General features: G+C 36.7%; 1 protein-coding gene across 1 annotated transcript in view; it reads right to left on the bottom strand.

Annotated features, from left to right (window-relative positions):
* The window catches only part of SATB2 (SATB homeobox 2), a 199,937-nt gene that overhangs the window by 66,593 nt on the left and 118,092 nt on the right, over nucleotides 1-15,252 (bottom strand). Inside the window, exon 6 of the mRNA XM_049773254.1 lies at nucleotides 11,311-11,783. Coding sequence (XP_049629211.1) covers nucleotides 11,311-11,783 — 473 coding nt within the window. The remainder of the gene's footprint in view (nucleotides 1-11,310; nucleotides 11,784-15,252) is intronic.

The raw sequence follows: 15,252 nt of genomic DNA, 5'->3' as shown, positions 1-15,252 counted from the left end.
GATGAATCTTTGCATTAATTTCAATCACCTCTTGGTCAAAAGCATCTGTTTTTACAGAGTACATATGATATATCATGGTACTTACACTACAATGGGATTACTTATTTTAAAAGTTTTTATTCTTTGTACCACATTGAAAAAGAAATTTCAATCTTATAAAATGTGATCACAAAGATATTAAAGTCCTTCTCCCAGGAGAGTGAAAAACTAAACATCTAAAAGTTCAAGAAAAATATCTCTGCACACTAGATATGTTAAGAGACCTAATATATAAAGAGATCTGATATATAAAGACATAATATGTAGAGACCTAATATATAAAGAGACCTAATAAATTATAATTCTCATTTTAAATTTATAACTTTAAATAGTTATGGTCCTCTGCTTATATTTTGTTAAGCATCTCTCCATATATAAAAAGAAGGCATAAAACTAATTTTAGGGATCATAATAATTAAAATTATTTTGGGTAAAGATGGAAAGTTTAATAATTACATGTAGTGAAATGACCATATGGACATTTAGGACAACAATAAGATAATTTTCTACTTCAAAAAAAGTGAGGGGCCAGAGAGATAGCACAGCGATGTTTGCCTTGCAAGCAGCCGATCCAGGACCTAACCTGGTTGGTTCGAATCACAGCGCCCCATATGGTCCCCCGTGCCTGCCAGGAGCTATTTCTGAGCAGAGAGCCAGGAGTAACCCCTCAGCTTCGCCGGGTGTGGCCCAAAAACCAAACAAACAAACAAAACAAATGTGACACAACTTTTCTTCTTTTCAGTCATTTAAAATAAATATTAACCTGTATCATTGTTTAAACTAGCTCCAAATTATTAGTGTATGAAAATTAATTTAGGACAACATAATTTTTTCACAATAAAATGCAAATAGGTTGAAATTTCAAACACACTTCATACACGTATGTCATAAAGTGTTCTTTCATGAAGAGTTTTCTTTATCAAAAACAAATATATCGCTGTAACAGAGTATGTGTGTGTATGTGTACATATCAGCTCATAATATAAAAAGTTTTTCTTGTTGGGTGCTGCAGTTCTAAGCTCTAAAGAGGTTAGAAAGCAAAGACTTCAATATAGTTGATCTTTGGCACAAAACTTATAAAGAGAATGTAAATTCCTTTTCCATTTTCAACAGATTTCAAATGGATTCACTTCTACTTTTCTCATAGCTTTGATGGTCTTTAAAGTTAAATCTTTTTATTTGAACAAGTACATACTAAACTCCAGATTAAAAAAAATCATCATTTCGGATTGGAGGGATAGTATACAGATATCAGCACACAGCTGACCTGGGTTTGATCCCCAACATCCCATATGGTGCCCCCCCAAGCACTTCCAAGAATGATTCCTGAGTATAGAGCCAGGAGTAACCCATTATTTGTAGAATAAATCAAAACCAAAAATCATCATTCATTAAATGACTAAAAATATATTCTTAGTGAATTATTTTGATTACTTCTACTAAACACTAGTGAAGGGTTCATGGAGTTAGCACAATAGCAAGAACTCTGGCCTGGCTGTCTGAAATTGACCTGTTTGAATCCCAGTACTTCATGGTCTCCCCACACCACCATCCTGCAATATGGACGGCCCTGGTGGCCCAGAGCACTTATTGGGAGAAATTCCTAATAAAAAATTAAATAAGGAATAAGTGAAAGAATAATATAATCTAAATCTATGTTCTTATTTCTTTAAAAAAAAAAAAACAACCTTTACTTTGGGGGGCGGGCAGGCTGTAGAGTTAAAAAGAACTCTTAACTCTGTGGTAAATATACATCAGAAGAGATGAAGTCATGTAATTTTCCTATACATGGATGTACATGGAATCTATTATGCTGAGTGAAATAAGTCAGAGGGAGAGAGATAGACACAGAATAGTCTCACTCATCTATGGGTTTTAAGAAAAATAAAAGACATTCTTGCAATAATTTTCAGAAACAAAAGAGAAGAGGGCTGGAACTTCCAGCTCAGTACATGAAGCTCACGATAAAGAGTGATGAGTGCAGTTAGAGAAATAACTACATTGAGAACTATTGTAACAATGTGAATAAATGAGGGAAGTAGAAAGCCTGTCTAGAGCACAGGCGGGGGTGGGGAGGAGGGAGGTTTGGGACATTGGTGATGGGAATGTTGCACTGGTGAAAGGGATGTTCTTTACATAACTGAAACCCAACTACAATCATGTTTGTAATCAAGGTGTTTAAATAAAGGTATTAAAAAAAAAGACAAGTTATTAAAAAAAAAAGACATGCCTCTCAAGGCCCCACCCCTTGGACCCCTGAGCACTGCCCTGGAGCCTTGGTAATCTCTGACACTGTTGGCCCAATCAGTAGAGAATGAGAGAGTCTTTGTATTCTCCTTTTCAAAAACTTTTCTATTCCAAGTATGTTTAACAATGGGGAAAGAACTATTATCCCCATTATAAATAGTATCCGACAGCTACGGAGACAGCTTTCACTTAACCCTAAGCACCAAGTCAGCATCACTCTGAGGCTTCTTAACTGGAATTTCCTGAAAGAAGGTAATTAAAGACAGACTATCTTTATATATACAGGAGGAACTAAAGTGAACCACTATCAATCTCAGGGGCCAGCCTTCAGCCATCTGATAACTCTGAGGCACTGCTTTCCTGGGAGATATCATTATTATTATCATCTTTAAATCTATGAAATCAAGCCAGTGATTCTAAAATGAAAGACTGCTTATTTTATGAAGCAAGCGGGGCCATCTTTCCCTACTTTTATTAATTTAATGTTGAAATCAAAAGAGAGTATATTATTGGCTTCAAAACCCAATAAAATGTTCATGCCTGATCTGCAGCAGTTCATATTTACAGCCCTTCTTCCAGTGGATGGACTTCCTTTGTGGCACAGTTTCTCTTGTCGTTTTATAACCAGCTCACTGGACCATGGAGTCAAGACCCCTGGCTTTACACTGTGTTCTGTTCCTGCATAACTTGCCGAGTGCCTATTGGATATGAGAAATAAGGAGGACTGCAGAGCAAGATGTCCAGTCGGCTTGCATTCTTCCAGGGTAAGAATTGTGCTTAAAGGTCAAATATAAATATAAATTTACATGTGATTAACTCATGTGCATTGTTTTAAAACAACACATAGAAATCAAATACATGACAGACGGGAAGTTTCTCCCCTACCAAACAAAAACAACAACAAAAGATGTTATGCACTAAAGTTCAAACTCTTAAGTATTTAGTTTCTTCTAGATTTGATTTAATTGCTTCACATCTCTTTCTAACTGTGCCACTTCAAAATACAATGTTCATCAAGTCCTTAGACAACCTTAACCTTAATAACATGGGTACACACAGACTAAGAATACTGTGCCAATAGAGCATTATAGCAAGATCCATGTCATTACACAGACACATTTTTTGCCACAAGTTCTACTGCCAACTACCCTGATAATCATTCAGTTGAATCTCCTAATCTGTCAACAACATTCTACAGCTAACTGAGTGCGTCGATAAATTATATGTATCTCTTCCCCCCAAGTTTCTGCAAGGGCTTGATGAATAAATAGAAAATTATTTTTGTAAAGCCTCATTAAAAGAAGTCAATAAATAACAGGTCAAACAAACGAGTGCCCAAAGAATTTTTATAATTACTCTTCTCTATCCAGTTTCTTCTCTAGAGAGTATGGTGATATTCTCTGTAGCAGAGTATCAAGGTTCAATGGATATCAAGGTAAACAGCCTTAAGTGAGGCATTTGGCAAAACATTGCCAGTTGTGGACACCTGTGATTATTTTCATTGAGCTGAAGGGACAAAATACCAAATTTTGAGACAGAAAATACAATTTTGGACATAAAGTAAAACTGATCAACTGTTTATTGTATTTTGTACTGACTACTGTTTTGACTTGGTTATGAATCCTGATCTTACATATTATTTGAGACCTACTGTTACAGGAGAATAGCAGAGTTTTCCAAACACATCTGTGTTTTTACTGAAAACATGTTTTTAAGAATGAACAAAGAAGATGTACCTGAAAGACTAAGCCAATCTGAACTTTCTGAGCAATGGTGTAATCTTTGAGAGGAAACAAAAAAAAAAAAAAAACAAACTATATTCTTCATTATTTTATTAATTGATGGGGCAAAAGTCCCTTTACAAATAATACTAACTACTCTTTTGCTGAATGCTCAAGTTAAGGTATTTCCTGGATCTTATGAGAAAAGTTTAAGGAATAACAGCATGGACAGAGACAAAAATTGGGCAGATGTCACCTTTTCTAGCATCCTGATATGCCCATTTATAAGTGACAGGGCAGCTAAGCCAATGGGTTTAGCCTAATTTAGTTCAAAGCTTCCTCCAGTTCATTTAACTTATTTGCTCAAGTAAAGATCTCAGAAGAGAAACAAGATTATATTATAGTTTTCAGATAAGTCAAATTTGGTAGATCACAGAGGACTTCAAATTTACTACTTCCTATTCTCTTTTTCTCCTATTACCTCAACATTCAATATAGTAAGGCAATTTAAATATTGATCATTAAATTCATGGAATTCAGTTTAAAATAACAATTGTCTATGCATTTTAAGTTGTACTAGTACCTTAATAAATTAAAAACATTTCTCTTTTTCTAGAACATTGAGTTTATAATTTATGAGCAAGAATCAAAATAATTCTAAAAGAATTAACTTCAGAATAATGTCTTACAATTGATAAAGCTTTGCCACTTAAACTATTACTTCAAGTCAAAACCAAACACCAGTGAGGCTATGATCAGAAATAAAATTTGAAGCCAGAGAAAGAATATTCCTGTAAGTAGATTATTAAAAAATCTTCTCAAAGATAGGGTTAGAAGAAGGGGGGGAAGCACAGGACCAGAAAGTAAAGAATCCAAACCAAGCTCAATTCCTTCTGATCCTGGGCGAACTAGGAAGTCACATCCAGGGCTCATCCAGGGCTGCCTGTAGCACAGAATGCAAGGACCTGCCTCCTCTTTCACCAGCAGACAGACTTCTGTCTTCTCCACTAGCTTGAGCAAAGTCATACTCAGGAGCCTGGAGCTTGGCCTCTGAGTGAAGAGCTCACCAGAAGGCACCAGCTTTACAAAGGAAATGAAATGGAAGTAGGGAGTAGAGGGTTGGAAGTCAAATCCAGAACATATCTGTCATCTGAATCAGCTTGAAAGAAACTCAAAGAACTTACAAGGACAGCTAATGTTTGCTTCCAAAAGAACTGCAAAGGAAAAAAAGTGGTCATGCTTAGGGTAGATTTTATATGAATAAAAAAACAAAAACAGGCTCCTTTTATCCTGATGGGAGGACAGGCTAAGACACTTAACTAAGCTCTGCATCAAACTCCTTTAGTTTTAAGCCCAAATCCAGGTCTCATCTCTGAACAGAACACATTCTCTCCAACCTGTTTTCTTTTGAGCAAGCATGTAACTTCTTTTATATTTTCAGTTTAAGCAGTATCTGTTTGTACTAACAATCCAGTAATGAAATGTAAGAAAAAATGGATAATAAATAATACAATCAGATTGGCAGAAAGAGTTCTCTTTCTCTGACTCCAGCTGAAGTTATGAGTTTATATAAAGAGCATGCAGGGCATCGTTTTACCAAACAAAAGCTTTTTTTTTTATATATATAATTCTAAAACAGCATGTTGATTAAAATGAAATGCACTGAAACTAAACTCTTAGAAATGTAGTTCCATTTCCTTACGTAATTTCGCCACCAAATGATAGAGTAGCAATGGATCAAATATACAAGGTAATTAATAGTTTTTCTTTGAGGAATGCTATTCATTATGAATTTACATTTTTAATTCTAAATCTTCAACAGGAAAAGCTAGGCTTATGTTTTTTTTATTATTTCTAAATGTCGTGTGTGTGATTTTGTTGCTGTTGTTACACACACAGTTAAATAGATAGATTTGTTTCTGGATCAAGCACAAAAATATGTACGGCAAAAAAAAACCAGACGTATCAAACTGATTTTCATTTAATTTGATGCTAAATGAATAATACAGACCACGAAGAGTCAATGATCGGTAGCTATGCTACATATCAGCATAAGCAGCTAAGACTAAGAAGACTCATGTGGATCTTAGAGGTCCATCTAGGACAAATGGTTCTGATTTCTTTTTTAAAGGGAGGAAAAATGTTGAGATCCCTTGATTTTGTCAGAGATTAACATTCACTTATGTTCTAAAGTATAATGTTAATTTTTCATTAGAACTAGCAAATAGTAGTTCCTGCAACTTCTACCAAAAAGAAAAACCCTAACAGTTGAAAAATCCATGATTAATTTTATGGGGGACAGAACACCGCATTTCCCACTTAAGTATAACATTGATGAAACCAGCCGCCCTGCATGGCTGTTAGTGACCAGAGTGTATGTAGCTCAAGACAATCTGCCTGCTGACCTTAAGCTTAAGTTCAAACTATGTCATTCTGTCAATACCATCTACCTTGATTAGGTTGGGCTTTAAACACAACAGGTTATGATCCCACAGGGATGAAAAGCTTTCCCAAATTAAAAGCAGAATTTTAAAAGGAAATACTCCTACATTGCTATGCAGTTTCCATTTGATATCCTGAAGGCTGGCCCATGAACTCCAGCTCATGCTGATTGAAAGTGAATGTTTCGTTGTGGGTGTAGCCATCTTACAAATTTAATGGCAGGAGGAAAATAATAAAATGTGTTCCATGCTTCAATTAGACCTTTTATAACTTGGCACATGAACGATGGCAATGCCAAAGAAAAAAATCATTAATCCATAAAAATAGACAAAAAAAGGATTGTGCTGGAGAAGACAGACCTCCAGGAGTCTGGGGCCTTGGCAATATGAGTTACTCCCTAACACCAGCAGGGCCTGTCTTTTGTCTTGAGCCATGCCTCATGCTATTGGGGAAATGCATACTGCATTCAATCCTAAAATCCACTCATACAACTCGGCTTTCAATTTTAGCCTTAGCCAAATAAGTTGTATATATCAGCAGGCAATAAAATGTTGGCTAGTCATGACGTGTTCCCTGTGCAACATAAATGATAGATGAAAGAACACACAGAGAGAAAAGAAAGTGAGAGAGTAGAGGGGGAGAGGGAGACAGAAATTTCAACAGACAGAGATAGACAAAAACAGAGACAGAAGAGAAAACAGAGTAAAAGAGACACCACCTCTGTTTGTGTTTGTACTGAGAAAACTTGCTCCAGATAGACGAAAGGTTTTTCCAAACCTCAGCCAAGATATCAGCTGACACACAAAACCAGTCTCAGTACTTTGAATCACAGAAGAAATGTGGTGATGTGACATTTTTGGAACTCTGGGAACTTCTGAACTCACTTTCTAATGATGTCAAAAGACTGCTGATGACAGGATGCAGAAATTAGCTAAGAGATTTCACCCTTTTGGTCTCCTGCCATATTTGATCTGTCAGCACCAAATCTCAAACAGTCCCACTGTATTTCTTCTCCTCTCCCATCCCAGAGTCCCTGCACTGAAGACTTCAACTGACCTCTAGTGCTGAATCCCAACATTGTTCAAGTCATTAAATTTTGTTGAGGTCCACACCACTGTCTGTTATTTCCAATCAACTCCATCTTTGACTCATATGCTCATCTTCTGGCCTCCCTTGTGATAACAAGTTTAAAAGGAGTAGTAGTTTTCAGCCTCTACTTCTGTCTCCTCAAAAAAAAAAATTTTACCCCTTTGGGTTTTATGAGCCACACTCAGGAGTGCTCAGGATCTGTTCCTATGCTCAAAGTTACACCTGATGCTTCTCAGGGGACCATATGTAGTGCTGGGGATTTAACTGGGGTCATCTACATGTGAAGCAAGGGCCTTACCTCTTATACTAACTCTTTACCTCAACATTTTATTAATTACCTATTTGTTCAATACTGCATGGCTCCACGGAGATTTTCAACATTTAATTACTTTTTAACTCCTAAATTTTAGTCCCTGTATTGCTAATCTAATGAAATTATACTTTAAGTTTGCCAATAATCTTTCCTGACCAATAGCTAAATTTCATGGTATGATATTAAGTTCTCCACATCCATTAAACTAAACTTTTCATGTATCTCTTTACTTGTACCCTGACACTATTCTGTCCCTGTTCAGCCCTCTGCACCTGGCCCCCTGTGCCCTTGCAAAACTTCTCTTTTCCTAGTGGAGAAAGAGGCGTGGCTTCTCCTGACCTTCCTCTGGCTTCCTCAATTCAAGCCTGGGTGAATAAATTCATGGTGTCTTTCTCCAGCCCAAGCAACACCTTCAGCACCCAACTTTTATTCCCAACTATCATTGTATACCTTCATTTAGATTGTCAGCACTTAAAACTCAAGATATTTACTTTTGGAGTTAGGGAGATAATCAGAGGCCTCATAAATATGAAGTCCTCTGTTTAATTCCTGGGTATCACATGAGTGGCTCCTGAGCGACTGCACTGAATCACTGGGAGTAGCCCCAGCACAAGAGGCATTGATGATACAAGAGGCACTGATGACAATAACTCAAACCTTACTGTAACTATGTCTGTCAATGCCCTCCTTGCTAATTAAAGCTTATTGTTAGGAGGCTCAAATCTTGATATCCTTTTCAATTGAGTCCTTCTTTACCCACTAGAGTATTGGTACACGTTGTCAAATGTGCTAGCACAATGCTTCTTGACCATATTCTCTGAGATTTATTATCACTAGCTGGTAGAAAACATCTATCCAATGCAGCTCTACACTTAGAAAAACCTCCTGAAGATGATGTTCTTAACCTCCTGCCCCAGACAGAAATCAATTTTGATTAATGGATCACAGCACAGTATATATATACCTTCTATGATTTGCAGTTGCCTATACAATAAATTACAAAAATTTAAGCACAACCCTGAAATATAATTCAATCCATTCTCCCCTCAAGTTCCAATATCTAGCTTTGCTAACAACTACTAATTTGTCCATATTTTTTCTAATATAAGACTTTTCAGATGAGTTAGCATTCAAGTTAACTTTGTTATTTGTGGTGATCCAAGATTACCTAACTTCATTTGGTGGGGTAGAGAGGATTGGGCTACATCTGGCTATGCTCAGGGTTGCTCATGGCTCTACCCTTGTGTATCCTTGCCCCTGTGAACACATGCTGTATAACTATCGCTTACACTTGTATCCATCAACCTTCTCTCACTTATTACTTTAGTGACCTGGGGACATATCTTTTCACCTACTACAACATTAACTCCTTGGAATTAAGTACTCTTATTTTTTTGTTACTCAAATAAGAGTTTGATTAGAGGTTCTTAAAGTGTGAACTCTAGGACTGGAGTGAGAGCACTGCAGTAGGGTGTTTGCCTTGCAAAATCTAAGACCAACCTGGGTTCAATCCCCAACATCTCATAAGTTTCCCCGAGCCTGCTAGGAGTGATTTCTTAGGGCAGAGCCAGAAGTAACCCCTGAGTGCCACTGGTTATGACCCTGTCACCCAGAATAAATTTTAAAAATTGAAAATAAAATAAGGTATAAATTCTAGATCAGTAGACCAGTATCACATTTGACCTTGTCAAAATGCAGTTCACTGAGTCATCAAGAAATCTGCATTTTAACAAAAGCTTACAGATTTATAAGCGGTTCTGGTATTATCTTCAAAATCATCAAAAACAATTAATTTACAGTTTAGTTAACAGTGAACTGTTTAGTTATAAGTAGCCCTCAATAAAATCATACATACAAAATAAACTGTTCATCATTTATTCAGTGTTATACTTACATATAATTCCCTCCAACTAGTAAAACAGGAGTAAATTAAGAGCCAAAGATATAATACAATAGGTAGATTGCTTGTCTTGCACACAGCCAGCCCAGGTTCTATCCCTGGCACCACATACAATTCCCTGAGCCCTTCCAGGTATGGCTCAAAAACTAAGCAAACAAAATAGAAGTAAACTATTATTGCCCTACCAGTCTCTTAAATCTCACTTGTATGTGTTAGTGTTTAAGAAAGTTACAGAAATTATGGTATATGATTATTTCTTATATAAATTTAAGAATAAAATAATACATCAACTAGCTATGCAAAGACAATATTAGAAGCTGAATAAACACATACATACATACATACACACACACACACACACACACACACACACACACACACACACAAAGAAATGAGTGGCTGAAAAGAAAGCAGCACAAGGGTTAAGGGCACAACTTTTGCATCTTCAAAACCTTATTCAATCCTTGAATTGCATACCCACTGCCTCCCAAGAACTGCTGGGAATAGTACTGAAATACCTCAAGCACCATGACTCTAGTGCCCACCAAGATCAATTGCAGTGGCCCTCGTGCTTCCTAGTAATGCAGGTAACAAGCAGTACTATCTCTTCTGGCCCAAAGTATAAACTATAGAGCAGGTCCTCAAACTTTTTAAACAGAGGGCCAGTTCGGGGCGGGCGGTGGCGCTAAAGGTAAGGTGCCTGCCTTGCCTGCGCTAGCCTTGGACGGACCGCGGTTCGATCCCCCGGTGTCCCATATGGTCCCCCAAGCCAGGAGCAACTTCTGAGCACATAGCCAGGAGTAACCCCTGAGTGTTACCGGGTGTGGCCCAAAAACCAAAAAAAAAAAAAAACAAAAACCAAAAAAAAACCAAAAAAAAACAAAACAGAGGGCCAGTTCACTGTCACTCAGACCATTGGAGGGTCTGACTATAGTAAAAACAAAACTTATGAACGAATTCTTATGCACACTGCATATATCTTATTTTGCAATGAAGAAACAAAACAGGTACAAATACAATATGTGGCCCGTGGGCCATAGTTTGAGGGTCACTGCTATAGAGCCAGGTTGACTGAGTATTGGTGAAAGTAGTTCCTGAACACCCAGAACACTACTTGATAAGCCCCATACAATGTAAAAAAAATAAACAAGAAAATAAGAGTATGAATATAAGGTCCAAGCAATAGAACAAATACCTAGCATGTTGAGGCCCTGAGTTTAATCCCAACCCCCCAAAATAATAAAAGAATGATAACCACAAATTTAAAATCATATTACATCTGGAGGAAAACAGACAAATAAAATAAGAAAGGAGTTGAGTACATGTAGGCCAAAGTCATCGGTACGAAATGGAATCCTAAGATGCTTGGTGGGTTCACAAATGTCCCTGTTACTGAAATGAATAATGATGTCCATCCAGGGCAGACTTCCACAAACTGTACTTAATCTCTGTGCTCCAAGTCCATACAAGGTATAAATACTTAAAAGAGAATCCAGAGAGACGTAATAACCCTGATTCTATTATTAGTCTGAGCTAATTATGTTCAGAGCTTACAGTACCTGTGTGCGGTTAAATGCCACTCTTGCAAAGACAGCTTGGGAGACACTGGCCCTCTTCAATTCATCTCTTACTTGCTGGTAAATATCTGGAGAGACTTCAACAGAGGAGTTGGTTGGCTCTGGCTTGACTGCCCTGGGAATGGGTGGATGGTTCAGGAACTGCTGGTTGATGGCTTGAGGGTGCTGGTGAGCCAGTAGCCTGCTAACAGCAATCTGTTGGTTGATCAGATGGGCCATGGCTATTTGTTGCCTGACAAGCTGTGGACTGAGCTGGGGAGAAAGAAGACCAGGGCTCATGATGGGCTGTAATGCGGGCACTTGGTTTCGGATTGGAGTACTGTGGTGAATTTGGCTATGAGGAGACTGTTCGTTGGTTTTCCCCAGGGATGCCAGCTGGTTCATATTTGGTAAATGCATTGGACGCTGGCCCAGAACACAATAGTCTGAAAGATTTTCTCGTTCCACTCTTTCCACTGAAAGACATTAAAAAATGATAATTAATAATTATTTTATTTGGCAGCATTTATTAAAAATATAAGTAGTACTGAATTGTTATATTTTAGTATAATAATCACATAAAAGCCACAGAGAAAAAAATCAAGCTATATTTTCCTAAAAAGTGTTCTAAAAATAGGTATTTTAATAAGTTGTATATAAGTAGAAATATGTGCTATTTCTTATGCTCTTCAATGCAAGAATCAAAAAAGATGAGACAAAAATTACTAGGCATTATAAATTATAATCCTCTCATATTCCAGACTCTATCACCTCCCTCATCATCTTATTATAAAAACATGAACTATTCTCATCATCACCCTTCACAGTTTGTAATTAATGATTATTGGGAAATGATAAGCACAAAATCCCCTAAAAATTAACTGCTACTCCTAACAAAAACCTCAAATACATGCATACATAAAAATATTTATGGAAAATGTTTTGTACAAAATACACTACTTTTAGTACATCTTTTGATCTACTTATCTGCTGTTTTCATATAACTTTCTTTAATAAATGAAAAATTTCAATGGTTATTAATTATTTACACTAGAAAAAAAAATCTCACCAAACTAGTAGCACTACCTCTCTGCTTTTAAGATACTCTCCTCTTGGGGCTGGCAAGGTGGCGCTAGAGGTAAGGTGTCTGCCTTGCAAGCGCTAGCCAAGGAAAGGACCATGGTTCAATCCCCTGGTGTCCCATATGGTCCCCCCAAGCCAGGGGCAATTTCTGAGCACTTAGCCAGGAGTAACCCCTGAGCATCAAATGGGTGTGGCCCAAAAAACAAAACAAACAAACAAACAAACAAAAAGATACTCTCCTCTTTCCAAGTATATCTAATTTATTATATTCTATTGTACTTAATAATTATTTGCTCTTAAAATTCAGGTAACATGGTTACAGTATTAACATTTACAGTTTTGAATACCACAGATACTGTACCCTTCAGCCCCCACAAAGGGCCCAACACCCTTACTATTATCCTTCTATATAGTAAAATTTAATAAATAAACTAAAAAAGTATGATATTTCTTCTCCCAGGATTATTTTTAGAAAATCACTACCTAAAACTTTATAATATTTTATTAAAAAAAAAGCTTAGTTTAAATGACATGAACACTGGTGAAGGTATGGATGTTGGAACACTGTAGGACTTAAAATCAACTGTCACAACTTTTTTTAAACTATTATATAGTGATTCCTTTTAAAAAAAAATCATAGCCTAAGCTAAAAACATCAAAATTAGTTTTCTTTTCTGGTTTTGTTGTTGCTGTTTTTGGCATTGGGGCCCACACCCAGCAGGGCACAGGAATTACTCACAGCTCAGGGACTGGGGTGGGTGTGGGGTGGGGAGGCATGTAGTACTAGGGATGGAAACCAGGCCTCTCACATGGAGGGCCTGCATGCACTACAGCCCTCGGAGTCATCTCTCTGATCCAAGTCTAGTGTAAAATGATTACTGTTGGGATCTAACAAAATCTGGTTTTACAACAAAAATTCCAAATACATTTAGGAACTACTTCTTATGACTGCAACCATGAGATGTAATTACAAAAAAACCTAGTAAGATAACCTCAAAAAGTACTATTATATGTAGTTACAATCCAGGGATCAGAAGCCATCATCAGAAGTATGAACAACTTTGTAAAATAACTAGCTCACATTTATGCACATGTGTGCATCGTTGGACACATTTAAATGACAGAATCATATGTGTATTTAAAGAAGTATTGAGTCTAAAATAATTGGGGCAGAAATGATGATTGCTGGAAAACTGGATGGCTCAAAATAGGGGATGAGATGATGACAAAGATATTAGCATCAAATCACGTGAGAAGCACCAGAATAAAAATAAGCAAACTCTAAGGGAGTGGGGGTAAACTGATGTTTCTAATTTAATATTTTATGTAAAATGTTATTTTTAGATGCTCATGTGAGATCAAATACTTTAAAGATGTTATCAGAAGGGCTGAGAGATAGAGAAGTGGGTAAGGCATGTATGCGCCTTGCACACTGCAGACGCGGTTAAATCCCTGATGCCATCTATTGTTTCCCACAAAGAGTGATTTTGAAGACAATCAGGAGTAAACCCTGATAACCTTAAAGTATGACTAAAAAAAATTTTTTTTAATGTGAATATAAAACTTATCAGTTTACCAGCATGTAAAGGTTTCACATATTTGGAATTTCTCACTGGTAAATACTGTAAACACTAGAACCTTGGTATCACCTCATACTTAAACATCTAAGGCATTTTCTCTGCATTAAAATATATAAAAAAATCAAAGGACTAACTTTCCTATGAACCCTAAGTTAGTCAAAAGTTTACCTCAAATTTTTTAAGAATTTAATTTCTAACAATCCTTTCCATTTAATTCATTTAGTTTGTATTCACCTTTCAGACTTAGGTTCAAAGTAAAAAAAATTTAATTTTAATCCTATCCTGATTCAAATATTTTTCAGTAATTATATTAATTAAACTTTAAGATACACTGTTTTAAAACTAAACAAAGCAAATGGTTAAGAGCTTTCAAATATGGCAATTAACAATTTCCACAAGATAGGGTTTTCTATAATAATTCTAAGGAGAGAAATAAAGAGACCACAGACTGCTTCCAGGGAAAACCTAAATTTACAGGCAGAAAGACTTGGTTTTGGGTAGATACTTGATTTACTGTTGCTTGTTTATTTTCTTTTTAATTCATCTGAAATTAAGATTCATTCAAGTAATTATGTTTCTAGATACATAAGCAAAAATTTTATCTACATCTTTTTCTATGCAGGAACTATCATCTTGGGCCAGAGAAATACTACATTAGGCAAGGCATTTGCTTTGCACACAATTGACCCAAGTTTTTTTCCCAGAACCCCACAGTGGCACCAAGCTGGGACAGGAGTGATTGCTAATCAAAGAGCAGGAATAAATCCTAAGCACTACTGGGTACGGCCAAAAAACAAACCACAAAAAGAGCTATCATCTTAATTGTATGCATTTTCAATTATAGTCGAATATGAACTTTCAGAATCACCTTTATTTTTAATGATTTCATTATATTGAGTTGCTTTCTTGAACTACCTTTAAATCACATTTTTTTTTTTTTTTTTTTTTTTTTTTTTGGTTTTTGGGTCACACCCAGCAGCGCTCAGGGTTTCCTCCTGGCTCTATGCTCAGAAATCGCTCCTGGCAGGCCCAGGGCACCATATGGGATGCCGGGCTTCAAACCACCTTCCTTCTCCATGCAAGGAAAATGCTTTACCTCCATACTATCTCTCCACCACCACCCCCCCTTTCTTTTGCCTTTTGGGCCGTATCCAGTGATGCTCAAGGGTTACTCCTGGCTATGTGCTCAGAAAACGCTTTTGGCTTAGGGAACCATATGGGACAAGATCTGTCCTGGGTCAACCATGTGCAAGGTAAATGTTCTACCGCTTGCGCCTCTGCT

This window comes from Suncus etruscus, chromosome 5 (assembly GCF_024139225.1).
Source record: "Suncus etruscus isolate mSunEtr1 chromosome 5, mSunEtr1.pri.cur, whole genome shotgun sequence".
Classification (NCBI taxonomy): Eukaryota; Metazoa; Chordata; class Mammalia; order Eulipotyphla; family Soricidae; genus Suncus; species Suncus etruscus.
Note: the sequence above shows the minus strand (reverse complement) of the source record. Positions and strands in the feature narration are given on the sequence as shown.